General features: G+C 63.9%; 1 protein-coding gene across 2 annotated transcripts in view; it reads right to left on the bottom strand.

Moving 5' to 3' along the window:
* PLXNA1 (plexin A1) overlaps nucleotides 1-17,537 on the bottom strand; it is a 50,215-nt gene that overhangs the window by 18,139 nt on the left and 14,539 nt on the right. The window contains exons 4-18 of one of the 2 annotated variants that reach the window (XM_078074258.1): nucleotides 11,495-11,635; nucleotides 10,441-10,541; nucleotides 9,982-10,105; nucleotides 9,743-9,896; nucleotides 9,333-9,432; nucleotides 7,748-7,862; nucleotides 5,155-5,355; nucleotides 3,179-3,275; nucleotides 2,904-3,097; nucleotides 2,647-2,798; nucleotides 2,433-2,553; nucleotides 2,004-2,140; nucleotides 966-1,133; nucleotides 416-509; nucleotides 33-272 (exon numbers count right to left, since the gene is read on the bottom strand). In XM_078074258.1, coding sequence (XP_077930384.1) covers nucleotides 33-272; nucleotides 416-509; nucleotides 966-1,133; nucleotides 2,004-2,140; nucleotides 2,433-2,553; nucleotides 2,647-2,798; nucleotides 2,904-3,097; nucleotides 3,179-3,275; nucleotides 5,155-5,355; nucleotides 7,748-7,862; nucleotides 9,333-9,432; nucleotides 9,743-9,896; nucleotides 9,982-10,105; nucleotides 10,441-10,541; nucleotides 11,495-11,635 — 2,139 coding nt within the window. The remainder of the gene's footprint in view (nucleotides 1-32; nucleotides 273-415; nucleotides 510-965; nucleotides 1,134-2,003; nucleotides 2,141-2,432; nucleotides 2,554-2,646; nucleotides 2,799-2,903; nucleotides 3,098-3,178; nucleotides 3,276-5,154; nucleotides 5,356-7,747; nucleotides 7,863-9,332; nucleotides 9,433-9,742; nucleotides 9,897-9,981; nucleotides 10,106-10,440; nucleotides 10,542-11,494; nucleotides 11,636-17,537) is intronic. The other variant, XM_078074261.1, reaches the window with a different exon arrangement.

Raw genomic sequence — 17,537 nt, 5'->3', positions numbered from 1 at the left:
CCTGTGCCCCCACCCAGATCACAGTGGCCCACCTTGAGGATGAGCGGGGAGCTAGGCTTCAGCTCCAAGAGGCCCGTGGGGCTGAGCGGCTCCAGCACAGGGTCCGGGTAATAGAGGAAAGAGGAGGCGTTGAGCACCAGCAGGGCACGCACGTCATCCATGACAAAGCCCAGCTCATCTGGCCGCTCCCCCAGCTCTGGCGGGCTGCGTGTAGGGTTGTCCACCGACGGGGCCCGGCACACCATTGTGGTGTCGTTGTACACCAGGCAGCTCTGGGGATGGAGGCGTGGATGCTGGGCCGGCTTCTCCCCACACGGAGTCAGGCCCCAACACCTGGGGGCCCCCACCTTCCTTCCCCGGGGGCCACGTCCCCCCTGCAGTGGCACAAGCTGCTGGGGGTCCCACAAGGACTCACGTTCTCCCTCTCGACACCTCCATACTTGGCCCTGATGCGGGGTTCGCGGACGGTGGCCAGGTTGGTGCCCGTGACCGTTAGGAGGGTCCCTCCGCTAGAAGATGGGGTAGGAGGTCATGGGGGGAAGCTCTGCCCGAGCCCAGCACACAGGTTGGGCCAGACATGCCAGTCGGCCCCCCCAAAGACAGCTGACAGGTTAAAATCCCCATGCACCGGACCTCCAATGGCACCAACCACGTCTCAAGGTGGACACAGTCCATCGTCCTGAGAGCCGTGGCTCTGGGCACCTTAATGTGTTCCTTTGATCTTCCTGAGGAGCTCAGCATCCCAGAGTTTAGACAGCAATCTGTTCCCGTGATTGACACGAAAACCGGGTTGTTGCATCCAGGGCACGGTAGCGCTCTGGATCTTCTTCATACACCCGTTCAGATTCTACTCCCAACCCCTGCCCAGTGTTGAGAAGCAGAAAGAGAGGCGGGTGCAGGAGCGCCGCCCTCGGCAGGGCAGATGGGGTCGCTGGGGCTCAGGGCAGGCTGGAGGGGGCACCCACCTGTTGATGCTCCACTCGGGGTCAATCTTCAGGATGGTGGGGTCCTCCGTATAGTTGTACTTCACCTCCGGGTTGGTGAGCTGAGCACGGTTGATGTTGATGACGATGGGGGCGCTGCCAGGGCTCTGCCCAGGGGGCGTCAGACACCGGATCTCTCTGGAATTCCTCCTAGAGAGGCCAGGGGGGACAGTGAGGACACAGGTGGTAGGGCTCGCTTACAAGGTGGGCTACGCGTCTAGGCTCCATCACAGACAGGTGTGTGGGCGAGTTACTGGACCTCCCCAGGCCTCACCTGCCCACCTGTGTGTCTCCCAGCGGGCCACGCTAGCACCAACTTTCACTAAGGCGAGTGAGGCGCACGCTCTCCTTCCCCCTCCCCGCTTCTGTCTCCTGATCTGAAAACGGAGCCAACCCAAGCCTGGGCCATGACGAGGCAGAATGAAGTGGCCAGGGTGGAGAGGGCACTTGGTCGCCCCCAGCGAGCAGCAGCCAGCCACTGCCTGCACCTGGGTCCCTGTCCCCTCAGCTCCTTCAGCACAGCGGGGCTCCCCAGCCGCCAGGCCCGCTCCTGCAGCAAGGCTGCAAACACCAATAATTAGTCTGATAGCGGATAATTACCGCAGGAAAATATTTAAAGGGCCGTTCCATTATCATCCCTAATCTAAAATTATCCACTTCAAGCCTCAGGGCTTTTGTCAAGATTTCTTTTTTCTCTCTTAAGATTTTTTTTTTAAAATACTTGTGTTCCCAAGGGATCTCCCTCACACCGAAACAGGGCAGTTGTGCCCGCCCCTCAGGTCTAGGCCCCGCCCACCCACCAACCCTGCCTGCCCTGCCCTGCCCACTCTAGGAGGTAGCCTGTCTCCATGGTAACACTCTCCGCCTCTGGTTTCCATAGTGATCACCCCAGCCGGGCTCTCCACAACCCCCCCCTTGTTTCCTGGGCAACAGGAGGGGGCATGCAGCCATGTGAACCAACCACCACCCAGGGAAGGCAGGCCCTGCCCTGGCCCCCCACTCCCCATCTGCACCCCATACCAGGAGAAGGAGCAGGGCCGGCCACCAACAGACACAGCCACGTCGCTGCCCGCATTCAGGTGGCTGCCCTCGATGCCAATCCAGGTGCCGCCCGAAAGAGGTCCTCGCGCAGGGCTCACCCGGTAGAAGGTTGGCGTCTATGGGAGGAAAGGGTTTGCTTGAGCGGCAGGGAAGGCCTGCCCTTCAGGCCAGAGGCCTACTTGCACCTCCAGCCGGGCCCCAGGCCCTGTGTGCACACGGGCTCTCATACGCAGCCCACAGGCAGGGCCCAAAGTGTGCAGGAGGGACCTGGAGTTGGGCCTGGAGACAAGGAGGGGAGGGGAGACCAGAACAGAGGTGTTGCAGGATGAGGGGACCCACGGAGGACCAGCAGCTCAATCCAGTCCCTGCACAGCTCCCCCTTAGCCACCGGGGGGGAGGGGGGCTTACCACGAAAGTGAAGCGCTTGGGTGACAAGGCCCGGTAGTGGGGGGAACAGTCTCGCACGCACACCTCCACCAGAGCATCGTGAGCCCGCACTGTGCTGGCGTCCCCAATCTCACAGACGATCCTGCGGGGTGCCAAGGGGCCTCAGCGGGCTGCGGGGTCCAGCCCGGGGGGTCGGGGCGCCCCTGCCCGCCCACACGGCCCGGGCTGCACTCACTGCTCGGCACTGATGTACTCGCTCTCCACGGGGCTGCACAGCACCTTGCCCACACGCACGCCCAGCCGCACGTCCTCGAAGCGCAGGCCCAGGTTCTCGCCTGTGATGGTGAGCCGCGTGCCCCCCTGCCGTGGGCCCGTCTCAGGGAACAGCTGCGGAGAGGCCGGGGCTGGGACACCCGTGCAGTCCGCCGCGGGCTGAGCCGGGCAGGGAGTGGGAGGCGGCCAGGGGCAGGGGGGGCCAGGGGGGCTGCCTACCTTAAGGATCTTGGGGTCGGTGCAGCGGCTGGTGCCATGGCGGGCATGCATCCAGGCGGCGGGCGAGTCGGCGGGGCAGTGGGGGCGCAGGGAGCAGCGGCGCTCGGCCACGCACCAGCCGCACTCGAAGCGTGGGTCGGCCTTGAGGCAGAGGCCACAGCTCTCCCGCAGGGCTGGGCACTTGTACAGGTGGGCTGTGGGGAGGGGCGCGGTCAGCTCAGCCCGCCCTTGGCGCCCCCTGCCCCCGCAAACCCCAGGCACCCTGCCCAGCTCACCCTGGATGTTCTGAGGGTTGTCGATGACGAAGTTGCCGTTCCATACCACCGACAGGTTCACGGGCAGGTCGCTGACATCATTGCCCTCGTAGGAATACTGTGGGCAGTGGGCGGGCGGGTGGTCACATGCACAGCCTAGACTCGGGGGTCGCAGGCCACTGCCCAGGGCAGTGGGTCAGGGCCTGCCTGCCCCTCCTGGCTACCTTGGGACTGGCCCCTGGGAGCGGGCTCGGCAGGACAGAGTCCAGGGGCTCTGCCTGTCCAAAATGGCATTTCCAATCTGGAGCCGGAAATCCCACAGAGCCACCCACCTGCCAGCCAGCCAAGATGGCTAAGCTGTCACATCCAGTTCTGCCTTGGTCTACCACCCCCCAAACACACATACACACCACACACACACACACCACACACCACACATACCACACACACAGGGCTTCCTTTCTGGTGGCCGGAATCCCTGCTCTCCAGCCAAGCCTGTCCCCAGCAGTCCCATGAGGCACACCCTCCAAGGTGACCCCCCACCTCCCTCTGCAGTCTGCCCCACCAGGGAACCAAAACTTCCCAACCGGCCCCCTTGGCTATTTCTCAGGGATTCTCTAGGAACCTGTTTCTTTGTCTGCTGAATGGATTCAGTAATCCCAACACCAGGACTGCCCTGAGGTGTAAGACGTGTGCCCCTGAGCCCTGGGCTCAGGCTGCAGGAAGCAGCATCAGGGAAAGCTCTGCCCTCCAACCCCCCAGGCTGGGCTGGGCTCGGGGACCATACCCCTCCCCCGGGGAGCCCGGGCCCAGCACTCCCAGCTGTGTCCCACTTTCGGCAGCTGAGGACCTCCACTCCATCCCAGAGCAATTCATCACTATTTTATCTGCAGGAATTTAATTGGATCCTATCAAATTCCCTGGTACTCCCTTTTCCCTTTCAACATAGTCACAGGAAAGACAAATGTGGGCCGGTGGGCGGGGGAAGTGCAGCATGGAGGGGACAGAGGCTCGGGGATGGCAGAGAAACAGGGAATAGAGGCACGGACAGAGAGCCGGAGAGCAAGGAGAGTGGAAGTGGCTGGGCCGTGGGAGCCAGAGAGAGGCAGCTGGAGGGCGTGACAGATGAGGAGACAGGATGGGAAGGGCAGGACAGGCGGGAAGATGTAGGGGCCTCTCCAGCCAGGTGCAGGCCACGGGGGCCTGGCCAAGTGGCTGACCTGCCCCCAGGAGGCTGCTGGGACCCCCAACCCACCCCACTGGACACACAAGGTGCTGGCCAAGGAGCCGCCACCACTGGCAGGAGGCCACACCTTTGACGAGAGGCCTCTTCCCTGGGATTCTCTCCTGAGGACTCTCTTCTGGAACAGTGGGGAAACCAAGGCCTGTCAGCTGCCACAGAGCCCGCCGGGGAGAGCTCGAGGCCAGTCTTAGGACCAACAGCTCAACACCACTCCCCACACCCGCCAGCAAAGGATGTGGGTCTGTAAGATCGCCATCACTGAACTCACTGGACTTGACTAAAGGCTTTGGAACTGTTACCCTATCAGATTCCACACTCCAAACATGACTGCTCCCCGGCCCTTGGGCAACACCCCCGGCTACGGTGCATCACCCAGTGAACAGTTTCTGGGTCTGGCCGCCAGATGCAGAAAAGGAGCTGAGTGCCTGGGCCCTGTGGCCCTGACTTTGGCCTTCCCGGAAGGACGGGCAAGGCTGGCCCCTGGGCGTCCCGCACACCAGCCTGGCCTCCTCGCCATATCCCACCCCATCTATCTAAGTAAGTCACCCTTTCCCCCGTCTACAATGTGCTCCTGCCAGACGTCTGGGTGGCTCTCGGCGTGTCAACCCTGTGGCCGTCTCACCCACACACCCCGGCCCAGCCGAGGGTGCCTTCTGAGCCGTCCCAGGCACACCTGCCCGTGTGCTGTCTCTGTGCTAAGAGCCACGAGGGTGACCAGACATGGGATGCCCAGCACCACCCCCCGCCACCTCACCGAGGAGTTCTGGCACTGCAGGCTGGAGCTGTTGAAGCGCAGGGCAGTGACACGCGCCGGGCTCCCTGGGATGTGGAAGAGGCACTCGTACCCGCGCTGGCCCGACTGTGGCTGCGGCAAGTTGCGGGCGGCCAGGGTGATGGGCTTCACCACGCCCACCGGCACGTAGATCTGGGTGGAGGGCAGGATCTGCGGACAGTCCTGGGGGCGACAAGGCTTCGGCTGAAGGGCTGGGCGCCACGAGCACAGTGCACCCTCCCCGCGGCCCCGACCCCTGTCTGTGCACAGAGCCTTCGAGCATCATTGTGCTCGTTTCACACACTGGCCGACTGAGGACCTCAGAAAGAGCCAGCTGGGCTGGAGGTGGGAGGCCTGGATTCTGCACCTGCAGAGCTGTGGCCTCTCCCCTGTGCACCCAAGTGCCCTCCCGGCACTCTAGGACCCCGCCGTTCGGCCACTGAGGGGACCCCATCTGGCCCACAGCTGAAAAGGCCCTTGAGGCAGAAGCAGCCACGAGGGGTGCTGGGGCTGGGAGCTCTCAGCTGGGGGCCCAGGGAGCATGTAAAAATAGCCAGAGCTGGGCAGGAAAACAGCCCGGGCCCCCAGGGCCAGCCTCTCGGCAACAATGACTGATGCAACGGCCCAGCTTCCTTGCAGCACGGCCCCGCAGCAGTGGCGGGAGGAGAAGGCCCCGCGGGAACTACGCTAAGCTGGGCTTTAAATAGAGATGCTGAAAACAGGCCGTAATCCCTAAACCCTGCGGCAGCTCCCCAGGCGGGCCTGGGCCCAGGCTGGCTCTACCGAGGTTGTGGGGGCCTGAGGAGGGAGCCCAGGCTGTGGCAGGGCACAGCCAGGCAGGCTGACCGCTAGCTGCTGGGTCTGCAGGGATGCTCCCACCGGGGAGAGGCGGGTGATGAGGAGACATGTACGTAGGGCCGCCTTCCACACGTTCAGGGGCTCACACCTACACCAGCGCTTCCCTGGCCTTTGAAGAGGTGCCCCGGCTAGCCCCCAAGCCCGGGGATCCTCCTGCTGCCTCCCCAGCCCCTGGCTGCCCCTCCTGGACCCCCAGCAGCCCTGGCTCTTTCTGGCCACCAGGACTTGGCTCCTCTCACCCCCCAGCCTCATACCTCCCTCTACAGATACCATCTCTGCTGCCCAGGAGGCCCCGGTCTCTCTCTCAGGGTGGGGCCTCTGTACCCGCATCAGGCTGGAGTCTGGCTGAGGCTATGCCTTGGCACCAAGCTGCTCAGGGGCCACCCCACAAGATCCAAACCAAAACCAGAGATGGAAAGAAGGGAACCTGAGGGTGAGGAGTTCAAGGCCTTCTGAGCAATGGGACTGGTCAAGTTTGGGCCTGTGTCACACTCCTTAGTAAAGTCCCCATTAAAACCTGGGACTACAGCTGAAGAAAGCAGATCCGTGGGATGGGTCCCTTCCCCAAGTGACCTCTCTGGACCCCAGGACCACCTGCAGCCCAGCCCTGAATGTGCAAACTCCAAGGAGGGTCTTCCCATGCTGCCCCACTGAGGCCCACAACAGCCCTCCCTGAGGTCCCCAGACCCTAGGGTCGCTAAGCAGCTTCCTGCTGCCCCAGGGCCCCTGCCCACCCTCACGACACCTTTGGCAGGTCCTCCTGTGAGCCACACTCCCGGGGAAGCCCACTGTCCGTCCCCACACCCTGGCTCTCACACCACCTGCTCACACAGACACCACCCCCCACCCAAACACCCAAGGTCCCTGCCTACCCCTGGTCTGCCCCCGACTGCTCCCTTGTCCCCTGATGTGCGATGTTACATCAGGGAGTGGACAAAGGTCCAGAGGGAACGGTGGAGGCTGGCCAGGGGAGGCTCTGTGAGGAACAGCCCGAGGCAGGCTGCATGTCCTCGGCTTCCCCCACACCCCATAGCCAGCAGGACCCACACCCTCCTGCCCTGTCCAACCAACAGGCCTGCTGTCCACTGCAAAAGCAAGGGCCCTGGCTTCCAGGCCAGGCTCTGGACCCTCAGGCTGTACCTGGGGAACCCTGCATCCCCACTCCCTGCCTGGCAGGTGCCCCGGTCGGCCTGTCCTGGTTCTAAGAGCCTCGGGTTCTAGGAAAGGTAGCCTGGCTGTTCATAAATAAAGTCAGCGCCTTGCCCAAGCTCTAAAATAATTACTACCTAATTACTATCAATTACTACGGAGTACCCTCAAATGATTCCAAGAACCCACCAGCCGCCCTGCCAGTCAGTCGGAGGGTTCCCTCATCTGCACGATGCTGGGCACCGGGACTCCCACGCCGGCCCAGCCAGACACCCCAGGCTCCAGGCTCCCAGCACACGGGGTGGACAGCCCCCCCCCCCACCGCATCATCCCTCACGCGTCCCTCTGGTCTACAGCCCCCAACGAGAGGCCCCGGTCTGAGGCCTTCCCTGAGGGCTACAGAGCAGATCCCGTGACCACCAGCAAACACCACTGGCTGGCCTCAGCTCCACACGGCCTCGGAGGACGTCCCTCACAGCACAGGCCATTAGGTCAGCATCCCAGCCACCCGTGGGAGCTCTCGGTGCTGCTGCAGCTCGGCAGCCCGAGCGCTCCGGGACGGCCGTACCTCAGACACGTTGACGCGGCCCTCTAGAAAGGCGCAGTCGGCGGCGTCGTGGGTGCACACGTGCCGGTACTTGCACCAGTGGCAGGGGAAGGAGCCGTTGACACAGGACAGGCAGCTGCAGGGAGAGGGCAGAGCGGTCAAACGGGGGCCGCCTGTGCCTGCACCCCGTGGCCACCCGGGGCCGCGCTAGCTCCCTGCTAGTTCTTCCGCCGTGGAGGACAGTGCCACGGCAAGGCCTTTGCGCTGGCTGCTGCTCTGCCTGCTCAGAGAGGCCTGCCCGGTGCTTCCCTCCCTCCTCACTGCCTTTCTTCCAGACCCCGAACACCTGACGGCCCACACCAGTGTCCGCTGATCAAACCCTCCCAATAACAAACGTCTAAAACCTATGGTGTCCACTGGCCACGCCAAGCCACACGTGACAATTAGTGCTGGGCGGTGTGTCAGCGCGGACGTGGAACTGCATTTCAAGTTCTGATCTCAGTGAACTTCGGCTTCCACTTAGGAGGCAAGCCATTGCTGCAGGGTCCCGCAGAGCGGCTGCACACAGCCGCCTCCCGACCAGAATTCAAGCTCAGTGGCTTGGCCGTTCACTCCCCCATGTCCCCAGGGCCTGAACAGGGCCTTTGCTGCGCTCTGGCCTGTGCAACCTCCTGTGGCTGGCACCCTGTCGCCTCTCTCCAGTGCCCGCGGCCCCCACTTCCCCTGCAGAAAACCACCTCTGACTTCGCAAGGACCTCCCAGCCTGCCGGCCACCCTGCTTCTCCAGAGACCTTCCGTCCCCTCCGGCTCTGAAGAGCTGCCCCCTGCTCCAAAAACCCCAGCCCGCCCTGGGCAGAGCGGTGAAGCCGGCTAATACCGACACCCCGGCCCTCCGTGGGCACCACAAAGAGCCAGGACAGAGGCAGTCTGCAGGTCAACCAACGAAGGCACAGCTGAAAACCAGCTGCCTTCAGCTCTGCAGCTGGACCATACCGCCTGTGTGGGCCTCCCCACCGCCCCCCACACCCCTCGCTGGCCTTCCAGCTGGGGTCCCCTCCAGGTCAGGCTTGGGGCCAGGCACAGGGCCCCAGCTTAGGGCGGGACACACAGCAGGTCCCCGGCTTCCCCCGTTCTTCCTCTGAGGCCCCAAGACAAGCACACCAGGGCAGCGGCAGGGACAGCTCCGGCCCCCAGCTCTCTCTGCCCCCAGCGCCCCCCTCCACCACCAGAGAGGACCTGCACTGCTCTCTGTCCCTGGGCGGCAGGTACCTGTCCTGAGCGGCCCGCCCTGGCCCACGGCTTGGCCATCTCCCACTCGGGTGACAAAGCAGCTTCCCTCAGAGCTCCCTGCCTCACTCTGGGGCCCGCAGGCCACTGCCCACACCTCGGCAGCTTGTGGGAGGCTGGGGAGACTCTCCTCGTTTGAATCGTGCCCCTCACTCCCTTAGCCTGCCCTGACAGCCCCAGCCCGGGCTTCTCTCCGCCTGGCCCGTCTGCTGGGGAGCAGTTCTTACACAGGCCTCCCCTCCCGCTCTGAGCACGAGGCCACACAGCGCCACACCCTGTCCTGCTGCGAGTGTCGGGGCAGGAGGGCCAGGACACTCACGACTGGTGGACACTGCAGTTGTAGAAGACAAAGTCCACAGACGCGAACTTCTTGCCCGTCTCCTTGGACTTCAGGTAAAGCTTGACCACCCGCTGGTCTCCTGAAAAAGCAGCACGGGCCCAAGTCACCAGGGCCACCCGGGGCCACAGAACCCAGGACTGCCAGCCAAGAGCAGGGACGGGCCTCGCCAAGGACCTTCCCTGCCACCACGTGCACAGCCCCTCGCCGTACCCGTGCCCCTCAGACCCCACGGGCCTCTAAGCACTCTGGGCAGGCACCTGCGGTCCCCGCCCCCAGGGCAGGCATCTGCTCCTTCCCCTGCCACCCCACAGGAAACGTGTGACGCCCCTTCCCTGACCAACAGGATGGCTCCAGGGGCTGCCCCGGCCCCAGCCCACGGCGGGACTCACCCTGGCCTCGCGTGATGGGTGCCACCTCCCGCGCGGAGGGTGAGCGGCAGTGGATCCGACCGTCCTCCAGGATGCTCTCAGACTCGGTGAAGTCCTCGAAGGAGCAGTTGACGCCGGCCGAGAGGTCGGGCACGTTCCAGGCCTGCAGCACAAGCTGGGGTCCCCAAGGCAGGAGGTGAGCAGGCACCCCCCCGCGCCGGGCCGATCACCCGCCCCCGCCCCCGGGCAGCCGTGCTCACCGGGACCTGAGACATGGTGACCGACACATTGCGAGGCTGCACCGTCAGCTGCACACACTGCAGCAGGTCCGAGGCGAAGCGCTGGGGCTCGTCAGCCCGCTCGCAGGCGTCCTGCCGGGAGCAGCTGCGGGCGGAGGGCGCTGCGGCTGGGCGTGGGGGAGGCGGCCAGGGGGACAACCCGAGCCCACCAGCCCCTGCTCAGCGGGGTTGTCACCCGCACTTGGGGGAGCCCAGCAGCTTTACCCTGTACCCCGTCTTTACCGGGGTGAAGGTGGGCAGGCCATCACTTAGCCAGTCCTGGGCAACTGCCAAACGCGGAGCACCTCATCCAGGGGAGACCCGGAGGTGCTCCAAGGGGAGCTGTGACTGCCCAACGTGCACAGGGCGGCCACGTGGGGCTCTCTCAGGTCCAAGACTGCCAGGGCCCTCCGGCCCACCCTGCACCCCACCCAGACTCACATGCTGTGCAGGACGCACCAGCCGCAGTGGGGGTCCCGTGACCCCAGGCACAGCTCACATGACGCATACTGCACACAGCTCTCCACAGGCACCCGAGTCACCTGGCAGGATGGGCACCTCAGCATCAGGCCCCCACAAGGCCCATTCCAGAGACCCCGGCCAGCCTCACCTCCCCACTGCCACCGTGTGTCCCCTGAACCCAGTCCTGTTCCCATACATGAGGGGAGCCCCCATCTCGGGCCTTTCTCCAGCATGGTCCTGTGACCCTGACTTGGCCACGTCAGGCCAAACAGGCCGGGTCTCTCCCCTGGGAAGCAGTGGCCAGGAGGCAGTAAGCTGGTGCAGGGGAGCTACCCAGAGGAGAACTGACAGCTCCAGCCAGAGTCACTCTCCCATCTGTCTGGACTCTGAGTTCCCCACGGGAACATGGGCTCATCAGCCCCAATCCTAAGCACAGAGGCAGGCTGGGCCCTGCTTACCCTGACCTCGCCTGCTTGGCCCTGAGATCCCCTGAGAGGTGGAATAACCTGACGGCTGGGAGAGGGGCAGAGGAGAAACAACAGCTGGCCTAGAAGGGAGGCCTGGCCTCCCCAAGCCCATCCTGGCCTGCCCCACCTGCCCCGCGTTCTTGGCTATCATGGGGTCACCAGCTTGAGAAGGGAAGAGGCTGGCTCCAAGCAGGTAGGCCAGGAACACAAATGGATGGCCTTGACGAGGGGGGCCAGGCCAGGCACCGACCCCATGGAGACAGCTGCCTGAAGCCGCCATTGGGCAGATGGGGCCAGGGCCGTGCAGGGCCTCAGCCCAAGAACTCAGGGCCCCAGATGTATACTCTCAGCCCTCGAATGACATCAACACTCTGATAAAATTTACTCAAGTATCTATTCCTGAGAACATGCAACTGTTCAGGGAGGGGGTGGGAATTCCAAGTCTGACCAGGGAAAATCTGGAGCCAGTATGGACAGACTGGACCAATGACAGCCATGCCCAGCTTCCTGAGGGTAGCATCCCACCCCCCAAACCCACCCCACGTGTCCAGCAGTGGGTCACCCACCTGCTTCTCCGTCATAGCATAGAGATACTGGCGGTCGGGGCTGAGGACCAGGTCACGCAGGATGGGGCTGCTCTCTTGGGCCACCACACTCTCATAGGCCAGGGCCGGCCGGCCGCCGGGGTTTGCCAGGTCCACCAGGATCTATGGCAGCGAGGGGCCTAAGTGGGCTGTGCCAATGCCTTTCTGCCCCAGCCCCACACCTACTTAAGGGCAGGGGTCTGGAGCCCCTCCCCTGGCTGACGCTCCCCAGCCCAGCAAGAACAAGGCCGAGGCCTCCACCCACCACAAGGAGGTTGCGTAGGACAAACTGTGGCCCACTAGGTGGGTCCTGACTTAGCCCCTTCACCAGTCAACAGAGGCCATGGGGACGACCACAAGAACCACCACCCATCATCCGCTGTACAGCCAAACCCAGCACAAAGGCGGCGGGAGCCCCTGGCAGGTGCCCCACCTTCCCTGGGGCCAGGCTGGGTGCCCCAGAGGAAGGGATATTTATGCAGAGGTTGGGAAGGAATGATGAGGCAGCAGGGGCCTTCGGGGAAAGGGAGACGTCCAGCATGGCTGAGAAGTGAAACCGGGAGACTCTGGGGCAGGGAAGCAGCATGGGAGTGAAGGGCCAAGCCAAGGTCCTGGAGTGGGGTACACCCCCGCAAGAAGGCAGGAGGGCAGGCGTCTCATCGGCATGGAAATATATTCCAGATCCCAAACAAACCGGGCGTTAATTAGCCAGCTCTTCTCTGCAGCTTGCAATGCTGCAAGTATTTTTAGTTGCTTTTACCAAACAAATGTATTTAATTAACAGAGAGACCCAGGGGGCTTTCCAGAGATGGGACTCATGGGGCGGCGTCTGCCCAGCTCAGCCAGTCCTGGGCAAGCTCCCGGGGCACAAGGTAGCGGGGCCCTGCTCAGTCAGGCCCACGCTCACCGGCTGTAACCGAGGGGCCGGTCCCACCTCTCCCCCTCCACGTGGGGCCAGGGCTCAGGCCGGGCTCGGCCCAGCACCCCTCCTTTGCGCCCCCACACTGACAGGACGGGGCAGGTCTCACTGGCTGGGGTGGGCCACGAGGCAGCAAGGGCGGCCAGCCAGGGTGGGGCGCTGTGTCTCTGGGCCAGAGGCTGCCGGCCGCAGGAGAGGGGGAGGGCCGCATTCCTGAGAGCCCGAGGCCACCCCCCACATCCGCTCAGCTGCCTCCCGGCCGGGCAGCCACGCTTAAGTCAAACCAGACCCGGAAGAGCGGAGCCCTGAGCCGGGCAGGGGGAGGCAGCCACGGGCTGGGCCTGGAGCTGCCCAAGTGGCTTGGGCCCACGGCCTACAGAAGAAGGGGTGCCAGGTGAGGGGCCACAGCAGCCCAGGCTCAGCGCCCCCGCAGGTGGGTGTGCACAGGACCCCGACCTGTACCCAGCCAGCTCCACAGAAATCCTGCCCTGCTGGGCTGAGCAGCCAGAGGGCAGCTGTTGCTCGCAGGGGGCCCTCAGTCAGCTCCTCAGGCTGGCAGGCCAGGCCAATATCAGCCACGGGAGAGGTCAGCGAGGCCAGGGGTACAGCCTCTGGACCCACGCTGCCTGGGCCCAAGCCCCGGCTCAGACAACCCCAGCTGTGCAACCGAGGTGCGGCACTGACCTGCTCTCTGCCTCAGTTTCCCTAGCTGTGAAATGGAGATGACAGAAACCACTCCCCACACCAGAGCTACTCTGAAAATTAAATAAGGACCTAGCCAGTGAGCCAAGAAGAGGGGACACAGGGTGGCTGAGCCCCAAGGCAATCCCCAAACCCCAGGAGCCACCCACCAGGCCTGGCAAGGCTAGCCTGGACTATGGCCAGGAAGCAGGGGACAAGAAGGTCAGGAGGGCAGGGCAGGGCCAGGGTGCAGGCCAGGACACCAGCGGGACCCAAATCTCCAGACCCAGTCTCAACTCAACTGATTCAAATCAGGACTCTGGATTTCTCCCAGAGCTCTGCCCTACGCCCATGCCCCCCGCCTGCGGGTGCCTCTAGCAGTCGCCTAGAAGCCCAGGCCCAACCCCAGCCCTCGCAGGACCAGACCCCCTCCCCCAGTGCCCCAACATAGCCCCTCACAACCAGATACCTGGGACTTTTGCCCCCAGGCCTGACCAGACCTCAGCCCCTTGCACGCACGGGGCGCTCAGGAAGTGTCTGCTCAACAGGGACACTTGAGGGGCCCCAGACTCTCCCACCCTGACCACCAGGGGTCATGTGGTACTCAATCTGACCACCCCCCTCAGCCAGGCCTGCCTTCCGCCTCCCTGCTGAGGGCTGAGGGCACGGGCTGGGCCGTGGATACCACATCAAGGGCCACCCACAACCCCGGAGGGCCCAAGGGAGATATTCTAGGGAAGGGCGCATCCAGGGGGCATACTAGCTCTGAGGCACGGAAGGGGGCAGGCAGAGAGCAGATCCTCTCCCCAGGGTCCTGGGGAAAGCAGGAGGGGAGGCAGGCCAGACGCAGACTCTGAAATGCCCCGCCCCCAGGCCGGCAGCGTGCCGACTCCAACAGGTGGCCCCCAACAGCTGTGGTGGGGAGCAGGCACGTCCAGCTGTCTGTCCACCATGCATCCATCTGTCCACCCACCTGCCTGGCCCTGGGCAGCCCTGGCCCTTACACACGCATAGGCAGGCCCCAAGGAGACAGGGCATTTCTGGAGGGCACAGAGTGGGTGGGGGTGTCAGGGAGGCAGGGCCAGCAGGCCAGTGGGTGGAGGTGATGTGGATGACAGGCCCCATGCTGTGCACTGAGCAGCCACGGTCCAGGCTCAGCAGGGCTCCTGCGTGCACACATGTGACTGTCAGATGGGGTGGAAGGTGTCCAACCCGCGGAGGGCTAGTACTCAGGATACGCCTACTAGCTCCCAGCTGGTTTTCGGGCTGCAGGGCCTGTGTCGCACAGACAGGTAAACTGAGACTTGCGAGGACCTGCCAGAGGAACCCAGGGCCCTGGGCTGCCACCTGCACCTGCGGACGCAGAGTCTGCTCCCAAAGTGGGAGGGACGCGGCACGCCGCCAGGATGGCATTCCAGGGAGAAGGGGCGTGCAGGGCGGGCACAGGGCCAGGCGGCTGGCAGGACGGCGGGACACATGCCGCCAGCAGCACACGCGCCGGCGCACAGCTGTCCGGTCGAGGGCCACCCACCTGGGGATGGCCCACCCTGGGGCAGCTGGGCTTACAGAGCACGCAGGAGACTTCCGGCATCCCCTGGTATCTGCCCTCCCACCTCCAGCTGTCACCTCTGTGCTCTGCAAACCTTGTCCCAAAGACCACGAGAACTTTCCACAGCTAGCCACGACCACCTCCCCTCCCCCATCACACCACAGAGAAACCTCGGGACTCAAACCCAGATCTGTCCCTCTGCTGTGGTGCCCTTCCCAACACCTGCCGAGAAAGGACCCCTCCCCCCCTGCCCAGATGGCTGCAGTGGAGGTGTCCAGTCTCCCAGGACATGCCTGCTGGGCTGCACCAGGCCCAGGCACCCACCCACCCCTGGCTCTGACCCAGAGGGAAACAGCCACCCCCACCCAGCCTCTGCCCCAGCCCTCCGGCTCCACCCACTTCTCCAACCCGGGGGTTTTCCCTGCCCCTCTGCACATGAGGGAGTCCCCTGCATTCTGAGCTGTCAGCGCCCCCAGCAAACTCTTGGTGCCAGGGCCCAAACGCTGTGGTCCACACACCTACCACCACCATGAGGCACCACCTGCCCCTGCCCACAGATAGGCCAGGGAGCAGGTTCATCCCTTCACCCCAGGCCAGCAGGTCCTGGGGGCCCAGGACACACCGGGGGGGGGGGGGTGGTCCTGCAAAGAGAGGCCTGTGCAGGGCCAAGGGGAGGCACCCAGCCGGCTGCCCCCGCACCCATCACCGCATGGCTCTCGCCAACTGCTGCGGCCCGGCCAGGTCAGCTGTCCGTCCAGCCCAGAGCCAACAAAGAGCCCATTCTCTGGGCTGAGGGCGGGCAGGGGCACCGGGAGGATGTCTGGGCCATGCAGGCTGCTTGCCAAGGCCGGCACGCGCCCTAGCCGCCCAGAGGCAGGGGGCTGCTCAGCTTGGCCCTGGCCAGGGTGGGGAGAGAGTTCCCTCCACTGCGCACCCCAAGATAACAGCCCTCATGTCCCTATCTGTGGAATGGGGGTTCACTGACAGCAGGAGGACAGGACCCGAAGTGGTGCAAGAGGCTGAAGCCGGCTACAGGGCTGGGACCCCGGGGGGGGGGTTCCCTCCTCCAGTACGTACAGCTGCCAAGCCTGTTCCCAGCCCCCTAGGCAGCAAAGCTGTACTGGGAGGAGCTGCGTGAGGGGCAGGAGCCTCTTTCACTCTCTCCTTGAAGGAGCCCATCCTCTCCTCTCCTTCCTGGTCAGGGGCCTGTGGCTGAGGCCCTGGTGAACCCAGCTCCTGGGTCCCTCCTCACCCCCTCACAAGCTGCCACAGGATTTCCCCCTCCTCTGGCTGGGGGCAGGTTCCAGGCCCCTTCCTGGGACCGTTCTCAGAAAGGCCAGGAGGAATTTGATACTGGAAAAGCAATTAACAATTTCCTCTTGGCAGTACTTGGGTAATTAAAACATAATTTGCAGGAGGCCCAATGGCTGTAATTGGGCCAAACACACCTGGCGAGATTGGGGGGGAGGGTCCCAGGAATCTTGTCTTTTCCAAGCGTAGCCCTCAACACAGAGAAAAGCAGACACCAACCGACATAAACAATGGTCCTCCTTGACCTTCGGTCTCCCCCTCTGCCAATAGAAATCCATGTCACAGGGCTGTGTGAGAGTTCAGAAGCTCAGGGTTCCAATAGTAAGGGAGGGAAGACTGTTTGGAAGCTGCTTGGAAACTGGGCCCCCAAGGCTAGATGTTGCCGTGGGGAGCTGGGCATGGACGGGGGATCTGCCTCACTGCCGTGAAGGCCACACAAAGCTGGGCACAAGGCAACACAGATTGCACAGCCTTCCCTCACACGTCTCTGACCGGGACTGTCCTCAGCGGGGACGTGGCCAGAGAGCCCACTACAGCCTGAGACTTAACAAACCCCGGGCCAGACCCTGTGGCGGGCAGCAGTGACCATCCAGCTGATGCCCTTGTCTCAAACCCAAGAAGCATCCACTGCCCACCTTCCCATCCATGACCCATGTCAGCCATGCGACTCCCACCCGCTCGGTCCCCAACGTGAGCAGGTAGATGTAAGCCCCTTTGACTTTCCTGAAGCCACCACAGTCCTCTGGCTCCCTGCCCCTAGCCAGGCCAGACCTCTGCAGCTTCTCCCAGAATCCTGCCCCCACGATGCTGAACACCACCGGGTCACCAGTGAACAGTCCACCACAGGCGTGTCCACCACAGGATAAGGGGTGGTCAGTGCAGTACAGGCAGCTTCTGCTACCTCAGTAAGCACGAGAGCGCCTCTGAGCTTTGGCCCTGCTGTTCCTTCCTTCCACAAAGCCCTTCCTGGCAGACTCCCCAGCTGGGCTGTTCTGTTCTAGTCTCTGTACCCATCTTGCTGTGATGCCAGGAGCTCTCACACCCTGACCCCCGAGAGGGCGGGTCCTGGAGGTCGGGGTCCTGTCTGCCCATGGGGAGGGGGACTATGCATTGCGGACAATAATCTTGGGCCCTCAGGAGGCCACCCCCAAACCTAGGCATACACGGGACTGGCCACAGGGCGGCCCACTGCCAGCCCGCACCTGACAGCATCATTCTTGTTCAAGTTGCCTAGGTGCCCCTGCTCGGGCTAAGGCCTGATGAGCCAGACCCCGCAGGGAGGCGGGACCCTCCATGCCTGCCTCCGGGCCACCGCTGGCTGCCATCGGATGCGAAGAAGCAATGCTCGTGTGGCATGGCTCTGGGACAAAGGGCTGGGATGTCAACAGACAGACCCATGGGGGAATGAGACGTCCCTGTGCCCTTCTGGCACCACCTACCACGGCCAGCCATGCCCAGGAGAACCAGAAAAAGTGTAACAAGTCCTCTGTAGGACACCCGGACATCCCTGAGACACCACGCGACACCACCCACAGGTTCCAGGGACCACGTCCTTGGCAGGCAGG

Source organism: Halichoerus grypus, chromosome 1 (genome assembly GCF_964656455.1).
Source record: "Halichoerus grypus chromosome 1, mHalGry1.hap1.1, whole genome shotgun sequence".
Taxonomy (NCBI): Eukaryota; Metazoa; Chordata; class Mammalia; order Carnivora; family Phocidae; genus Halichoerus; species Halichoerus grypus.
The sequence above is the reverse complement of the archived record's forward strand: the minus strand, read 5'-3'. Positions and strand labels throughout refer to the sequence as shown.